The 16336-nt window shown below is 43.1% G+C and overlaps 2 protein-coding genes across 7 annotated transcripts in view; one reads left to right on the plus strand and one right to left on the minus strand.

Moving 5' to 3' along the window:
• Nucleotides 1-7971: 7971 nt before the first annotated feature.
• ZNF396 (zinc finger protein 396) lies at nucleotides 7972-16280 on the minus strand. Of its 6 annotated transcripts, none has more exons than XM_084964469.1 (5): nucleotides 16210-16280; nucleotides 15729-15852; nucleotides 12830-13316; nucleotides 12424-12565; nucleotides 7972-11276 (listed from the first exon to the last, which is right to left on the minus strand). In XM_084964469.1, the coding sequence occupies exons 3-5, from the start codon at nucleotides 13247-13249 to the stop codon at nucleotides 10828-10830; spliced, it is 1011 nt and encodes a 336-aa protein (XP_084820595.1). In that variant the 5' UTR covers nucleotides 13250-13316; nucleotides 15729-15852; nucleotides 16210-16280; the 3' UTR covers nucleotides 7972-10827. The 6 variants fall into 6 exon arrangements, with proteins under 6 accessions (XP_084820595.1, XP_020951927.1, XP_084820594.1 ...); XM_021096268.2 differs by having other exon boundaries at nucleotides 12830-13319; XM_084964468.1 differs by having other exon boundaries at nucleotides 15729-15975.
• The window catches only part of LOC146402805 (uncharacterized), a 104048-nt gene continuing 103213 nt past the window's right edge, over nucleotides 15502-16336 (plus strand). The window contains exons 1-2 of the mRNA XM_084965713.1: nucleotides 15502-15610; nucleotides 15842-15967. Coding sequence (XP_084821839.1) covers nucleotides 15502-15610; nucleotides 15842-15967 — 235 coding nt within the window. The remainder of the gene's footprint in view (nucleotides 15611-15841; nucleotides 15968-16336) is intronic.

Genomic DNA, 16336 nt, shown 5'->3' on the forward strand with positions numbered 1-16336 from the left:
CCTACATATCATAATCTCCAGAGTCCATAGTCTATCTTAGAGTTAATTTCTGGTGTTGTACATTCTACGGGTTTGGGCAAATATATAATGACACATAGCCATAGCCATCATATAATACCATTCAGACTATTTTCATTGCCCTAAAAACTCCCCCGCCCCGCTCTGCCTATTCAGCTCTCCATCCTCCCTGACCCCAGGCAACTACTGATCTTTTTATTGTCTTCATAGTTTTGTCTTTTCCAGAATGTCATATAGTTGGAATCATACTGTATGTAGTCTTTTCAGATTGGCTTCTTTAACTTAATAACATGCATTAAGTTGTCTCCATTTCTTTTCATAGCTTGATATCTTATTTCTTTTTAGCACTGAAAAGTATTCCATTGTCTGGATATACTGCAGTTTATGTATCCATTCGACTACCGAAGGACATCTTGGTTGCTTTCAAGTTTGGTGACTATGAATAAAGCTATTATGCCTTTTATTTTTTTTTTTTCATTTGTTTATTTTTTAAAGCTACTATACCTTTCTATGCAGGTTTTCACATAGACATAAACTTTTAGCTCCTTTGGGTAAATACCAAGGAGTATGATCATTGGATCATGTGATAAATAGCATGTTTAATTTAAAAAAATGTTTTTGAGTTTTTAAATTGAAATATAGCTGATGTACAATATTATATAAGTTACAAGTGTTCAATACAGTGATTCGCAATTCTTAAAGGTTATACTCCATTTATAGTTATTATAAAATATTGACTATATTTCCTGTGTTATACAATGTATCCTTGTAGCTTTTTTATTTTATACAAAATTGTTTGTACTTCTTTATCATCTACCCCTATCTTATTCCTCTCCCCTTCCCTTTCCCAACTGGTAACCAGTAGTTTGTCCTCTGTATCTATGAGTCTATTTCTTTTTTGTTATATTAACTAGATTGTTATATTTTTAGATTCTGTGTATAAGTGATATCATACATTATTTGTCTTTTTTGTCTGTCTTATTTCACCCAGCATAATACCCTCCAAGTCCATTGATGTTGTTGCACATGGTAAAACTTAATTCTTTTTTATGGTTGAATAGTATTCCTTTGTATGTATTTACCACCTCTTCCTTATTCATTCATCTGTTAATGGACACTTCGGTGGCTTTCGTATTTTGGCAATTGTAAATAATGCTGCTATGAACATTGAGGCACACTTTTTTCAAATTAATATTTTTGTTTTTTTCAGATATTCAGGAGTGGAATTGCTGGGTCATATGGCAGTTCTCTTTTTGGTTTTTTGAGAAACCTTCATGTTGTTTTCCACAGTGGCTGCATCAATGTACATTCTCACCAGCAGCATAAAAGTGTTCCTTTTTCTTTCCATCCTGGCCAATATTTGTTATTTGTGTTCTTTTTGATGATAGCAGTTCTGACAGGTATGAGGTGATATCTCATTGTGATTTAAATTTGCATTTCTCTGATAATTACTTTTGAGCATTTTTCCAATGTGCCTATTGGCCATCTGAATGTCCTCTTTGAAAAAAATATCTATTCAGATATTCTGCCGGATTATTCTTTTTATTTTTTTCTTTTGGCCATGTACAGCTCCTGGGCCAAGTATCTGATCCAAGCTGCAGTTGCAACTTAAGCTACAGCTGCAGCAATGCCAGATCTTTAACCCACTGTGCCCAGCCAGGGATCATACCCACACCCCAGAGCTCCCAAGATGCCGCTGATCCTGTCGCACCACAGCAGGAACTCTGGGTTGTTTTGTTTTTTCAATGTTGAGTTGTATGAGTTGTTTATATATTTTGGATATTAGGTTGTATCATTTCCAAGAGAGTATGTTCAGTTTTGTAAGAAACTGCCAAACTGTCTTCCAGAGTATCTGTACAGTTTCTCGCATTCCCCTCACCAATGAGTGAGACTTCCTGCTGCTCCATATCCTTCTCAGCGTTTAGTGTTGGAGTCGGTGCTCCAGGTTTTGGCTGTTCTGCTAGATGTGTAGTGAACTCTAGCTTTTTAATAGATGTCCTTTATCGGTTTGAAGAAGTCTCTATCTGTTCTTTTCATAAAGGGGTGGTGAATTTTGTTAAACACTTTCCCTGCATTAAGTGATATGACTGTGTGTGTGTGTTTTTCCCCTTTGAAGCTACTAATCTGGTGCATTTGGTTGATTTTTAATACTGAACCAACCTTAGAGTCCTGGAATAAACCCCACTTTGTCCAGGTGTTTTATTCTTTTTACACATTGATGGATTCAATTCAATAATATTTTGCTAAGGATTTTTGTGCCTATGTTCCTTAAGGACTTTTCATTATAGGTATTTATTTATTTATTTTAGGGCCGCACTCTTGGCACATGGAGGTTCCCAGGCTACAGGTCCAATCAGAGCTACACTTGTGGGCCTACATCTCAGCTCATGGCAACACCAGATCCCTAATCCCTTGAACAAGGCCAGGGATTGAACCCTCAACATGGTTCTTATTTGGATTCATTTCTGCTGTGCCACAAGGGGAACTCCTTGTTTGTCTGATTTTTTTAGAGCCACACATAGGGAAGTTCCTGGGCTAAGGGTTGGAGCAGAAGCTGCCGCCTATACCACAGCCACAGCAACGCCAGATCTGAGCTGCATCTCTGACCTACCCCTCAGCTTGCAGCAATACTGGATCCTCAACGCACTGATTGAGGCCAGGGATCAAACCTGCTTCCTCATGGATACTAGTTGGATTCATTTCCACCACACCACAACAGGAACTCCCTCTAAGTTTTTTAAATTGGATAATTTCTATTGATCTATAACTAAATTTCCTCTGCCATCTGCCTTCTTCCACTGAGTTCATCCAATGAATATTTTATTTTGGTTGTATTTTTCAGCTATAACATTTCCATTTGGGTCTTTATAGCTTCTTTTTCTTTGCTGATGTTTCCTGTCTTTCCATTCATTCACTCTTACTTCCAAAGCATGGTTATAATGCCTGACTTAAAAGTCTTTTTCTGATAACTTTAAAATCTGTGTCATTTAGGACTTGGCATAACTCAATGTTCTTTTTCTTTGCAAATTGAAATAGTCTGGGTTCTTCCTATGCTTAGTAATTTTGCATTGTATCCTGCAGCTTTTCAATATTATGTTATCAGATTCTGGGTATCATTTAAACCCAAAATAGAAGGTTGATTTGTTTGTTTTAGCATGTGGTTGCCCTTGTTAGCGTCAGGTGACAAGTTCTGATCTGCATTGTTTGGGCTTTCCAAAGTCAGTTCATTTTCCAAACATTTCTAGTCCTTTGCATACGCCACCCAGTGGCCACTCTGGATCCTGGACACTAGTCTGCCCTGTAGCTTGGTTCTTAATGCATGTGCTCTGCAGTTGGATCAGATCCATGCATGCATAGGTTAGTGGTGAACAGAGGAGTTTGTACACTACTTGTGGGGATCACTCTTGATCTCTTTCCTCTTTGCAATAAACCCAACACTTCCTGGTTCCTTGAGGCCTCCCTTACTAATCGTCCAGCTAGAAAGCTGGAGTTTTAGTTTCCCTGCTCTAATGTTTACTTCTCTCAACTACAACTACACCTGTATCCTGGTCCAGGGAGTGATAGGGCACCGAGAGAGTTAAAGCAATGGAGATGGATGCCATGCTCCGGGGACCAAAGCATCACTGATCAGTGAAAGGTTCCCCTCTCTCTGAGTTTAAGGTGCCCTCCCCGTGCCCCCTGCTGTTGCTGTGCTGTTGCCACTGCCACTGCCATGGCCATAGGGGGAGAACTTGAAGACAAAAAGGCATGGGATTTCCCCCATTCTCTCTGAAAATTAGGAGCCCCCTTCCCATTCCTTGGGCCAGACACAGAGCACCTCTCTTGGAGTTCTTCTCTGTGTGGACTTCTGGGTTTCAGGCTGCCTTTGAGTCTAGGCCATTAAGTCTAGGCCAGGTGATATCAAAGGGGAAAAGGGGGTAAATTCAGTGGGACTTGAAATTTAGTTTTTTCCCCAATCTGCTTGCTATTTTTATCTTGAAGAGTCCTCGTGGAGCTGCTCCATGTTTTTTGTCCAGGATTCTGTGAGAACCTCTCTTTAGAGAGACAGGGTGGAGTATGCTTACTCCATTTTGCCTAGAACCCTTGTTTTATTTTTATCACTTCCCCCTTTTACCTACTTTGGCTTTATTGTTTATTAAAATATTTATTTTTAGGGCTGCACCCACAATACGTGGAAGTCCCCAGGCTAGGGGGTTGAATCGGAGCTACAGCTGCCAGGCTACGCCACAGCCACAGCAATATCAGATCGGAGCTCCGTCTGTGACCTATGCCATAGCTTGGGGCAATGCCAGATCCATAGCCCACTGAGCAATGCCAGGGATCCAACCTGCATTCTCATGGTTCCTAGCTGGGTTCTTTAACCACTGAGCCACAAAAGGAACTCCCTTACTTTGGTTTTAAATTGCTATTTTGTTTTTTCCCTGGCTGGTGCTTCTTCCCCTTCTTTTCTCCTTCTTCTTCATCTCCTTCTCCCTCTTCTCCTTCTCCCTCTTTATTTTGCCATACCTGTGGCCTGCAGAAGTTCCCAGGCCAAAGATTGAACCCGAGCCACAGCAGTGACAATGCCAGATCCTTAACCCACTGAGTCACCAGGAAACTCCTTCCCTGGCTCCTTAAGGTACATAACTAGATCACTGATTTTAAGTCTTTTGTTTCTTCTAATGTAAGTATTTAAGGACTGGTTTCTCAGGGCTTCAGTCTTGCTTAACTGTATTATCCTCAGCTCCTCCCTCCACATGGATTGGCTTCATCTTCCAGTTGTTGCAGCACTTCCTACTGTCACAACTGGAGTTCCTGTTGTGGCTCAGTGGGTTAAGAACCCAACATAGTATCCATGAGGATGCAGGTTCCATCCCTGGCCTCGCTCAATTGGTTATGGATATGGCGTTGCCCCAAGCTATGGCATAGGTCACAGATGCAGCTCAGATCCTGTGTTAACTGTGGCTGTTGTGTAGGCCTTCAGTCACAGCTTTGATTCAGTTCCTAGCCTGAGAACTTCCATATGCCACAGGGTGGCCAAAAGAAAAAAATAAAAAGAATAATCCGACAGAATATCTGATTTTTTTTTTTTTTTTTTTTTTTTTTGTCTTTTTGCCATATCTTGGGCTGCTCCCATGGCATATGGTGGTTCCCAGGCTAGGGCTCTAATCGGAGCTGTAGCTGTCGGCCTACGCCAGAACCACAGCAAGGCAGGATCCGAGCTGCATCTGCAACCTACACCGCAGCTCAAGGCAACACCGGATCCTTAACCCACTGAGCAAGGCCAGGGACCGAACCTGAAACCTCATGGTTCCTAGTTGGATTCGTTAGCCACTGAGCCACGACAGGAACTCCTATTTTTTGTAATTTTAATCATTGTGATGGGTATGAGATGGTATCTTATTAAGGTTTTGATTTGCATTTCCCAAATTAGTGATGTTGAACATTTTTCCTATACTTATTGGCTATTTGTATGTCTTATTTGGAGAAGTATCTATTCATGTCTTTTGCCTGTTTCTGAAATAGGTTATTTGTTGTTTTTTCTGTTGAGGCGTAGGTATTCTTTATACAGTCTGGATATTAATCCCTTATCAGATATATGATTTGAAAATATTTTCATTCCATGTGTATTTGAGTGCCAATAACTGATCATGAACTGTGCCAGATGCTTGAGAAACACCAGTGGAAGCAACTCATTATCTCAAGAGACATAGTGAGGTTAATACAGAAGCATACGGTATCCACTTAGTAGGGTAAAAAGCTATCACATCGCTTCTCAACTATGGAAAGGAAAATGGAGCTTAGGTTTTATAACTGATGTTTTTGTTTCTTGAATCCCCACCCTACTGGATGCGGAGTGGTAGTGATGAAAGAATAGAATTAGATTATTCAGTTCATTTTAAGTTCAACTCCCTGTCGTGGCCATTTCTCCCTCTGCCCTTTTCTGCCATCTGGCTATCTGGGGAGGGAGTTTACCTTCCCTGGGGTGAGGTGGGGCTATGGATTGAGTCCCAGATGAGCTTGCCAGCTTGATCTTCTCCGGTTTCTATTCTGGGCAGCTGCTCACTGTGGCTCTTGCTCACCAAACTTGCAGCAGCGAGTGATCTGTTCTTCTGGTGAGGCAGGAGGCCAGTATCCCTTCCTCAATGATTTGCCAATTTGCCTCCACTTTGGTTTCAGCCACCCCTCTAAGGTGTGCCAAGACTCACAGTTCTGGGCCTGCTGGATCCTGCAGTCTTAGCTACAAGATCCACAAAGTTACCTTGTGCAATGATCCCATCTCTCCAGGTGGTTCAATCAGCTATTTTCCAAGCTCCCCATCAGGCATGGGGAATAGCTACGTATCTTCTAAATCCCATGGTAGCTGGAAGAGACCCTTTGCTAACACTGCATTATCATTTTTACAATAGTCTAGTGTTTGGAGCACGAAGTCTGTTCAGCAATTGTTTTCCCAAAGCACTCAGTGACGTGAGCCCAGCTTTCTCCCCTTTCCAGTTCTCCCATCCCCCCTCCAGCATTTCTGCAGAGGTTGGGTGCAGAGGTGAAAGGACACCTATCTCTGACCTTTTTTTGTCATTCCCAGGATTAGGAGGGCTGTTAATTTTTTTTTTCTTTTGCTATCAAATCAGCATCACTCATCCTCCTCTTCCTTTGAATAATTTAAGAATATCTTATTTCAGGAGTTCCCTGGTGGCTCAATGGGTTAATGATTCTGTGTTGTCACCGCTATGACTCGGGTTATTGTTGTGGCATGGAACAGGGCCAGGAACTTCCACAAGCCATTGGTGTGGCTAAAAATTAAAAACAGAAAACAAAAAACATGTACAAAGGCCCAGAGGCAGGATGACTTCTAATTCAGAATGTCTTTGGCATAGAATACTAAGAGAGAAAGCTGAAATGTAAGCTGAGGTCAGATCAGGAAGAGCCTCAAAACCCTTGTTTAGGAGACCTGACTTTCTATTAAAAGCAAGGGGAAGCTTGTGTTTTAAGCAAGGAAGGGACATATTCAAATTTTTGTTTTAGAAGCATCACTATGGCTGAAAGAGATGGATGCATATGAAGGAAGCAAAACAAAGGACCATTTTGCTCCCTTCACTCAGGGATTAGCCACCATCTTGAATTTTTTAAGACTATGCTAGGAAAGTATAGAGTTGGAACATAGGTCACATCAGCATATATAAATGCTGAAGAGATGGATCCTGAATGAAGGTGAAAGGATAAAGAAATAAAAGAGGGAGAATAACTGATGGCAGCCAACATCCTTGGGAAGGAATGGAGAGGGACCAGAAGAGAGACCCTTCTTTCACTCTGAAATAACAGGGAGAGGAAATGATGGGTGAGGTGCATGCAGATAAGCTAACAAACTTGGTGGCATGGGGTTAAGATTTCTTGTCTTTATTTTGGCAGGGGAGGTAATGAAGGAGGCAAAAATCATAGCCACGTGCCTATGAAGAGGAAACTGGCCAAGGAGTATGGTAAACACTACTGACTGAGTCAGCATGGTTCCCAATCCCCATCTGCCCTCTTGCTTTACCTCTAGAAGCTGAAAGCACTTGTGTTAGCTGACATACTTGTGACAAGGAGACACAAGCAGAATTTTGGTGGGGTTTCTTGACAAGCTTTTACTTTTCCTAGGAAAGGAGATGGCCATGTCTGGAGTCCCTCTTCCTCTTTTTCCTGACTTGACCCCAGGTACCATTCCCAGAGCTGGGACCGCTCTACCATATATCTGAGAAAGGATAAGGGAAAGGCCTAAAAAAGTGCAGACACAGCTGCTGGACCAGTCATTGTTCAGATGCTGATAGCCAGCAGCAACTCGTTCTACAGATTTCTGGTTGCAAAGACTAATTCATTTAAGCTACCAAGATAGATTTTTTTTTTTTAAATCCAGCAGCATTCCTGATAGAGGAAGTTTTACAATCTTGCAAAGCTTATGGCAACCCCAAGTGAAGAAAGATGCTTCCCTCAGAATACTTGATTTATAGAGTCTGTCGTTTTATTCACATAGTAGCAAGATACTCTTTCCATGAGTAAGCAGTAATTCGCAATACACATATCATTTGAGGCATTTGCTGCTTTAATAGATGGCTTGTTCCTCTCTTTAATTACAAAAAGAATGATACCCGAATAAAGACTCCTACATTTTTAATAAGTGAACCTATAAAATCCAATATATATTCATATTTACTACAGCTACAAAGTATAATCACGATCAGAAAATTCTAAAATTAAAATTTGTACTAACCTCTCCCCCTAATAATCTTAGATTTATCAACGTTCTAACTAAGCAGAGGCATGTAATCCCACATGTTTCTGGGGTAACTCCAATCACTAGGCATGGCTGGATTTTCTGACAATGAAAAGTTTACACTTCACAAAGAACTCAGACAAAGAAATTCACCATGAACCTCTGTTCCCTCCACCTTCTAAGGACTTTTTTTTTTTTTTTTTTTTGCTTTTTAGGGCTGCACATGTGGCATATGGAAGTTCCCTGGCTAGCGGTCTAACCATAGCTGTGGCTGCCGGCCTATGCCACAGCCACACAGGATCCAAACTGCGTCTGCAACCTACACCGCAGCTCACGGCAACGTCAGATCCTTAACCCACTGAGCAAGGCCAGGGATGGATCTTGTCTCCTCATGGATACTAGTCAGATTTGTTCCCGCTGAGCCATGATGGGAACTCTCTAGGACTTTCATTTCTTATGGTTGCCTCCATATTAGGTAACTGGGGCAACATGGGAGATACAATAATCTTATGTTCTTGTAACACGGTTTTATCAACCCCTGGGAAATGGGACACGATGTTACATACTGTCAGGAAAAATTTAAAAACCTACCAGTCATTCACTCTTTGAACAGAGAATCTGATTGAATTAAATGTGGGTAAAACTCAATGTACCTGTTGAACCGAACTTCAGTGATTTCCTTATTTGTACAAGAGCATCAAAATCCAAGTCTTACATTATGATAGGTTGTCTAGAAATTCATCCTACTAAGAATGCACAAGACCCTGAAGAGCCTGTCTTGTGATGCCTGCCACATGTTCACAGCTGACTTATGCTAGAACAGAAGCCATGAAGAACTCTGAAGGATAGTCAATCAGCGGTTAAGGGTTCCATTTCCAGGTAAGCTGTAGTACGCACTTCTCTGTCACATGCTGCACTTGCCAATATTTGGGTAACATCAGTCTTTTTTGGACAATCTTTTCTCCATCTCCTGTTTTTATAATTAAGGTCACCAACTTCATGTAAGTGCCATAGATAACACTGTTCATGAGAACACTCATTATATTTAGGCCACTCCCTGGAGATGGGTAGCACCATCGTTATGTTTTCACTGAGATATTTCCAATATAAATTGTAAAGGAGATTGTTTTTTTTCCTTCACAGGAAATTACTTAGTATCCTCAACAGTATGCAGGCTCTTAATATTGTATACCAACTATTCCTCAATTTTAATAATTGAAAAAAAATCCCAAATAAAACAGTATGTAGGTTTCGATGAGTTTTCATAAGAGATGAATAAAGTCTCTTTACTCACTTGCTTCCTAACAATGACCTTGCATATTTCAGCCTAGGTCATGAGGACATAGTCTTCTGGGTCTCCCCAATCCAATTCTCATATTTTTAATTTGCTAACAGAAAAAATAGGAAATTGAAAAAAAAAAAAACTGATTTAGGAGTTCCTGTTGTGGTGCAACGGGATTGATGGTGTCGTGGAAGTGATGGGATACAGGTTCAATTCCTGGCCTAGCACACTGGGTTAAAGATCTGGTATTGCTACAGCTGTGGCTTAGGTTGCAACTGTGGCTTGGATCTGATCCTGACTAGGAACTCCATATGTCTCAGGGAGCCAAAAAACAAACAAACAAAAAACTGATTTAATCTTTGGTTTAAGAACTCCAATGCTCCACTAATGAAATGAAGACCATCCATTTATGTACTGAGCAGCTCACATATTCCTTCTAGACAAGGAAAATGTACTTGTCTAAAAGGAAACATACTAGTTCATTATTTGTGTTAATAATGGAAACAGCAGAAGTGTCTGAGTATCTCTCTCTTTTTTTTTTTTTTGTTATTTCTTGGGCCGATTCCGCGGCATATGGAGATTCCCAGGCTAGGGGTCTAATTGGAGCCGTAGCCGCCAGTCTACGCCAGAGCCACAGCAATGCGGGATCTGAGCCGCGTCTGCAACCTACACCACAGCTCACGGCAACGCCGGAGCGTTAACCCATTGAGCAAGGGCAGGGACCGAACCATGCAACCTCATGGTTCCTAGTCAGATTTGTTAACCACTGCGCCATGACGGAAACTCCTCTTTCTTTTTTTTTTAACTGCTGCACTAGCAGCATATGGAAGTTCCTGGGCTAGTGATCAAATTGGAGATGCAGCTGCCAGCCTAGGCCACAGTCACAGCATACTGCATCCAGGCTGCATCTAAGGCTTACAGCACAGCTTGAGGCAACGCTGGATCCTTAAGCCACTGAGTGAGGCCGGGGGTTGAACCCATATCTTCACGGACACTCTGTCAGGTTCTTAACCCACTGAGCCCCAACGGGAACTCCTGAGAGTATCTTTTCAAGTGCTACACTAGAGATGGATATCTGATTTAAGATTTAGAATCTCAAACATGTGAATTGACACTGTATTGAAAACCAGAAAAGCAAACAACGCTGACTGAAAATATTCACATTTTCTACTGTTTCTTTTATAACCTTTGCAGGGAAACTGGTGCCCATTGAAACTACTGATTTATAATAAAGGGGTATTGGTGCCTTGTGTCTTCTCCTCCCCCACTGAAAATGTTCTCAGTAAATGCTTTGATTCCTTCACAACACTGATGGGACTTTTTCTCCAGAATGTTTTTTTCTATGTCTTAAAAGATTCGAGCTCTGACTGAAGGCTTTACCACATTCATGACATTTGAAGGGTTTTTCCCCAGTGTGGATTCTTCGATGCTGAATCAAGATTGCACTTCGGCTGAAAGCCTTTGCACACACATCACATGTATAAGGTTTCTCTCCACTGTGGATTCTCTGATGTAGATTGAGAGCTGAACTCTGACTAAATACTTTGCCACATTCACCACACTTGTGCTGTTTTTTTCGAGGATGGTTTCCCTGTCTTCTTTCAAAGTTTCTATCTTGTTCACAGGTTCCTCTAAATGTGAAACTCTGGGAAGCATTCATTTGAGGAGAGTTAGAAACTCTGTAATATAGTTCTGTGCCTGAAGAAGTATTTTGCCTTGATTTCACATTTACAGTTTTGCTGTCTTTATCTGAAACAATACACAGAAAAGCAAATGTAACCAGTTCTCTGTTCAGAAGTAAGGAGAAAATAGGATGATCCAAATAAAATTCAAATAGATTAATTTTTAGCTAGCATGGTTGTAATATAGTATCACACTGTGGAGGATGGAGAAGATAAGGCAGAAAACATTGAGAAGATCATAAGGCAAAAGAAAAGGATTATATACTGATGAGGTAGTCAACTATAAAGATGGAAAGCTCTGTGCAAAGGGTAGAATGATGAATAGGGGGGTAAAAAGATACATCAGAGACTGAAGAGAGTCTGGAAGAAAAAAAAGGACCTAAAAGATGTGGAATTATTGGAGAAGCAGAGGAGCAAATGAAAGTGGCTGTAGACAGTAATAAGCAAAATTTAGGAAAAGAGTATAAATAAACAAATTTATAATGATGAATGAATCACAGTCTTTAGACTGTAACCTTGGGAGTATCTCAAAAGGGCCTCAGGGTCTGCCTGAAGGCAGAAGGGTGGGAGCAAGGCTGAGTAGAAGGCCTTGTGGGCTGACATTGCTTGTTTCTGCTTCAGTCAGAGTAGGCGTGTTTTCATCTGTTTTATATATTGCAACTCCATATAAAATTTCATTAAGAAAAGGGTGATGTTGCTTAAAAAAGATTCAAAATCTTTTTTTTTTTTTTTGGTCTTTTTGTCCTTTTAGTGCTGCAACTGTGGCATATGGAGGTTCCCAGGCCAGGGGTCTAATAGGAGCCACAGCAACGCCAGATCCAAGACACGTCTGCGACCTACACCACAGCTCTCAACAACGCCAGATCCTTAACCCACTGAGCAAGGCCAGGGATCAAACCCGCAACCTCATGGTTCCTAGTTGGATTTGTTTCTGCCGTGCCATGATGGGAACTCCCCAAAAGATTCAAAATCTTGATGAGATAATGCCAAGGATTCAAAGATCTGAAAGATACTATAAGAATCTATGAGAAGGAAATAAGGACAAAATACTGAGAATGTGCACTAGCAGGATATATAATGGTGGAAGTTTCCATGGGAAGAGGAGGTGGGAGGGGAGACTGGACACCTCTTGTAGAAAGCAGCCAGATGTGTGGGGGAGATGGGCTGAGAGGCCACTTTCGAACCACCACCAGGAACTGAACCCTGTCCCTCACCGTTTTGTCTCAAGGACTGAAGCTTCTTCGAGGCCCACAGCGGCTGTTTCATGGGCTTGAGCTGGCTCTGTGGTGTCTCTGGAGTGATTTCATAAGCTGGTAGAGTCTTTGCAAGCAAGTCTTCTTTTTGTCCAAGACAGATCTAGAAACAGGTTATAATTGAGGCTAAAGAAGGGTATCAGATTGGGACTTAAGGATAAAATAAGAGAAGAAACTGTCTTGGGACACAGGAAGAGGGAGGAAAAAAGCAGAGGCACATTCCATTTTCTGGCACAGCTGGGAGTACATTCACCACACTATACATCCAGTTGTGCTGAGTAGGAGGACAATTAAGAGGTCCACACCCAAGGATGCGCCAGAGCTCCTGACTCAGCCATGTCACTTGTCTCCACAGCTGCCTTCTCACCTGTTTGGCTGCCCCATCATGCTCCTTCTCCAGCTCCTCCAGCATCACCACAGCTTCCTCTCCACTCCCTGGTCTGTTCTCTTGAAACCAGGTCTGCAGCTCCGCAGGCAACATGGCCAGGAACTGCTCCAGCACCAGCAGCTCCAGGATCTGCTCTTTGCTGTGCACCTCTGGCCTCAGCCACTGGCAACAAAGCTCTCGGAGACGGCTGAGAGCCTCCCGGGGCCCAGGTGACTCCTGGTAGTCAAACTGCCTAAACCGCTGGCGGTAGGTCTCGGAGCTGTAGTAGCTGCTCCAGTGGCGGCTGGAGACCATATTATGAGCCTGCCCTCGCTCTTCCATCTTTGTGACCAGAATGCAGTCAGGGTCCTCTGAAGTTTGTAGAAGAAGTTTTGATGAATCTCTCAATTTTGCAGACATTTGGACTGGGAATAATTCAGGACTGCTAAGCTTTAATCTTCAAGGAGGTGAAATTCTCCTATGGACACTCCTCAAATATGATTAAAAAAACAAGCAGAAACAAGACAAAGACAAATGCTTCTTAGAACAATATGGCCAAGATTAGAAACATAAGGCTGTACAGAAAGTACTATCCTTAGTCTTAATATAAACCATGCATTCAATGAATACTTCTTTTTTAAGGGAATCAAAGAACTAAGATGCATTAATTTATATGTATAATTCGCAATCTGTTCCGAAAATCATGCCCATGAGGCTGACTATATTATCACAATAAGAAATCAGCCAGGGGAGTTCCTTTGTGGCATATTCAATCCCTGGCCCAGGAGCTTCCATGTGCTGTGGCAAAAAAAAAAAAAAAAAAAAAAAAGAAAAGAAAACAGCCAAGGGGAGTTCTTTTGTGGCTCAGCAGTTAATGAACCCAACTAGTATCCATGAGGTTTTGGGTTTGATCTCTGGCCTCACTCAGTGGGTTAAGGATCCAACATTGCCATGAGCTGTGGTGTAGGTTGCAGATGTGGCTGGGATTCCGAGTTGCTGCAGCTGTGGTGCAGGCTGGCAGCTGTAGCTCTGATTTGACCCTAGCCTGGAAACTTCCATATGCCATGGGTGTGGCACTAAAAAGCAAAAAAAAGAAAAAGCAATCAGCCAAGGTTGCAAAGGAGCTCCGGAAGAATAGAAATAAGGGAAGCCTGAGGAAAGTTATGACTGGTGCAGGTGCAAAGAGCCATTAATTTTTTCTAGCCTGCTGCAAAGAACTCTAAGGGATAGTCTCCTAAGAGAAGCACCTTTGTGTGGATTTTTTTTCAATGTTTACTAAGATTTAAAACTATTACTTTGGTGTTAGAGGAACAATTCAAACGAAAAAAGTAACCACATATTCCTCCATCTTAATATATTTCCATTTAATCATATTCATGTCTACTGCTCATCTGTAACATCCATATTATTTACTTAACTATCTTTTATTGCAAAATATTTAAGTTATTTCTAATTTTTACTATTATAAATAATGCTGGGAAGCACATTTTCAGAAAAATATACTATTTTTCTCTTCAAATTATTTCCTTCAAAAATGTCCAAGGACTTGATTTATTGGGGTCAAAGGAAGAGCAGCAAATATCTTGCTATGAATTATCGAATAAATTATAGGAAACACTGGATCAAATCACAGTGTCACCAGCAACCTAGTGATGTATGTAGACATCTCCAAGTATCACTAGCTTGTTAGCAGGAAGACACTTTGCAGCACTTTAGTATATGTATATATGTATCACTAGTAACTGATGATTAATTAAAAATGTTATACATGCCCCTATTTTTCTTTCTTTCTCTCTCTCTCTCTTCTCTCTCTCTCTCTCTTTCTCTCTCTCTCTCTCTCTCTCTTCCTTTCTTTCGCCTTTTAGGGCTGCACCCGAGGCAAATGCAAGTCCCAGTTGCAAATAGGAGCAAATAGGAGCTGCAGCTGCTGGCCTAAACAGCAGCCACAGCAATGAGGGGTCGGAGCCGAAATTGCCACCTATGTTGCACTTTGCTGCAACGCTGGATCCTTAACCCACTGAGTAAGGCCAGGGAAGGAACGACATACTCATGGATACCAGTTTGTTTCCACTGAACCACAACAGGAACTCCCTATGTTTCCTCTTTACCATTTTCCCCCCACTTCACCAAGAAATTTCTAGGCTGTGAAGTTATGGTGGTGATCTGAACAAAGTCTGCGGCTGCACAAAGCTTGTACTCTAGCTGGGGAGAGACAAGAAGGTTACCAAATAAGTGACACAACTTTATATAACTATGGGCTCCACTGCAAAGGGTAACAGCTGACACAGAGAATTTGCTATGTACCAAGCACCCTTCTAAGCATCTTAATATAAACTCATTTAAGTCCTCACAAAAGCTCTGGAAGGTTATTTTCATCCTCATGTTGGAGATGAGGAAACCCACCAGGGCGAGCTTGGGTATGATCAGGGCAAGCTCATATAAGGAGACCAAGGGCAGAGTACCAGGGCTGGGGTCTGAGTCCACTCCATCCACACTTTCTACAGTGCTGCGTGGTTCAGAGCCAGTGGCTGGGGTCCCAGCGGAGAGGAGAAGCAACAGACCCAGATGATTCCAGGCTGGAACAGAATCTGGGGTCAAGACTGGAGCGGCAGGAGGGGTTTGAGGCCGCCACGTGTCTGGAGCCGACTAGGGGAGTTGCACAGAGGGCCCCTATGCTAAAGCATCCTCTGGGAAGCCGCAGGAACGGCCACCGGGAGCACTCTGCCTTTTTGGTACCAGCGGCCGAATCTGTGCGGGGTCCACAATTGCTCTCAGCTCCACGTAAGAGACTAAACCCCCAACGCCGCGCGAGGGTCCGTAACGAACCTGGTCCCTGGAGCGGAGGCTTCGCCCAGGGCCCCAGTTCCGTGGGGTCTTTCCTAAGGGGTCCGACTCTTACCTGGAAATACCTCTCCTAGAGCCGGCTCCAGACGGTCCCAGGCCACCTTCCCCCACCACACGCCACCGCTCTCGGACGGAGTCCGGACTCCGCGAGACTACGAGGGTCTTGAGAGGAGGGCGCGCTGGAGGCAGGTAAGCGCGCGAGGGGTGATGGGAGGCCGTCCGCTTGGGGGGCGGAGGTCAGCCGCCACGGGGTGCCAGGGAGAAGAGAGGCGGGGCGCCGACGCTCAGTGACAGGTGAGAAGCTGCGGGGATGAGGTGAGGGCAGCGAGAAAGCGCGGTGGGGCACAAGGAAGGCGTAGCCTGAGAGTGTGGCGCGGGGAGGTGTATGAAGAAGGGTGCGCCGGTACGCGGTGGGAGCTTTGCGGGGGGGGGGCTGCAGTGAGGTGGTGCCAAGGCCCGCGGCCACCCCTTCCCGACCCGCCGGGTAAGGGTCGTTTCCCTGAGGCCTAGCAGCGCGAAGAGACCTCAACTCTCACCTAAGGCCTGGGAAGGACGGCCCAGCGTTTTTGGGGAGAAGCCCGGGAAGCGCCAGTCTGCAAGCTGCTTCCGGTCCTCTAGGCGGAGAGGGGGCGGGGCCCGGGATGCCGGAGCAGTTGCCATGGA

Source organism: Sus scrofa, chromosome 6, assembly GCF_054392235.1.
Source record: "Sus scrofa isolate SSC_HxYL_T2T_F1_AM1 chromosome 6, Sscrofa_HxYL_maternal_Yorkshire_Landrace_v2.0, whole genome shotgun sequence".
In the NCBI taxonomy this organism is placed as follows: Eukaryota; Metazoa; Chordata; class Mammalia; order Artiodactyla; family Suidae; genus Sus; species Sus scrofa.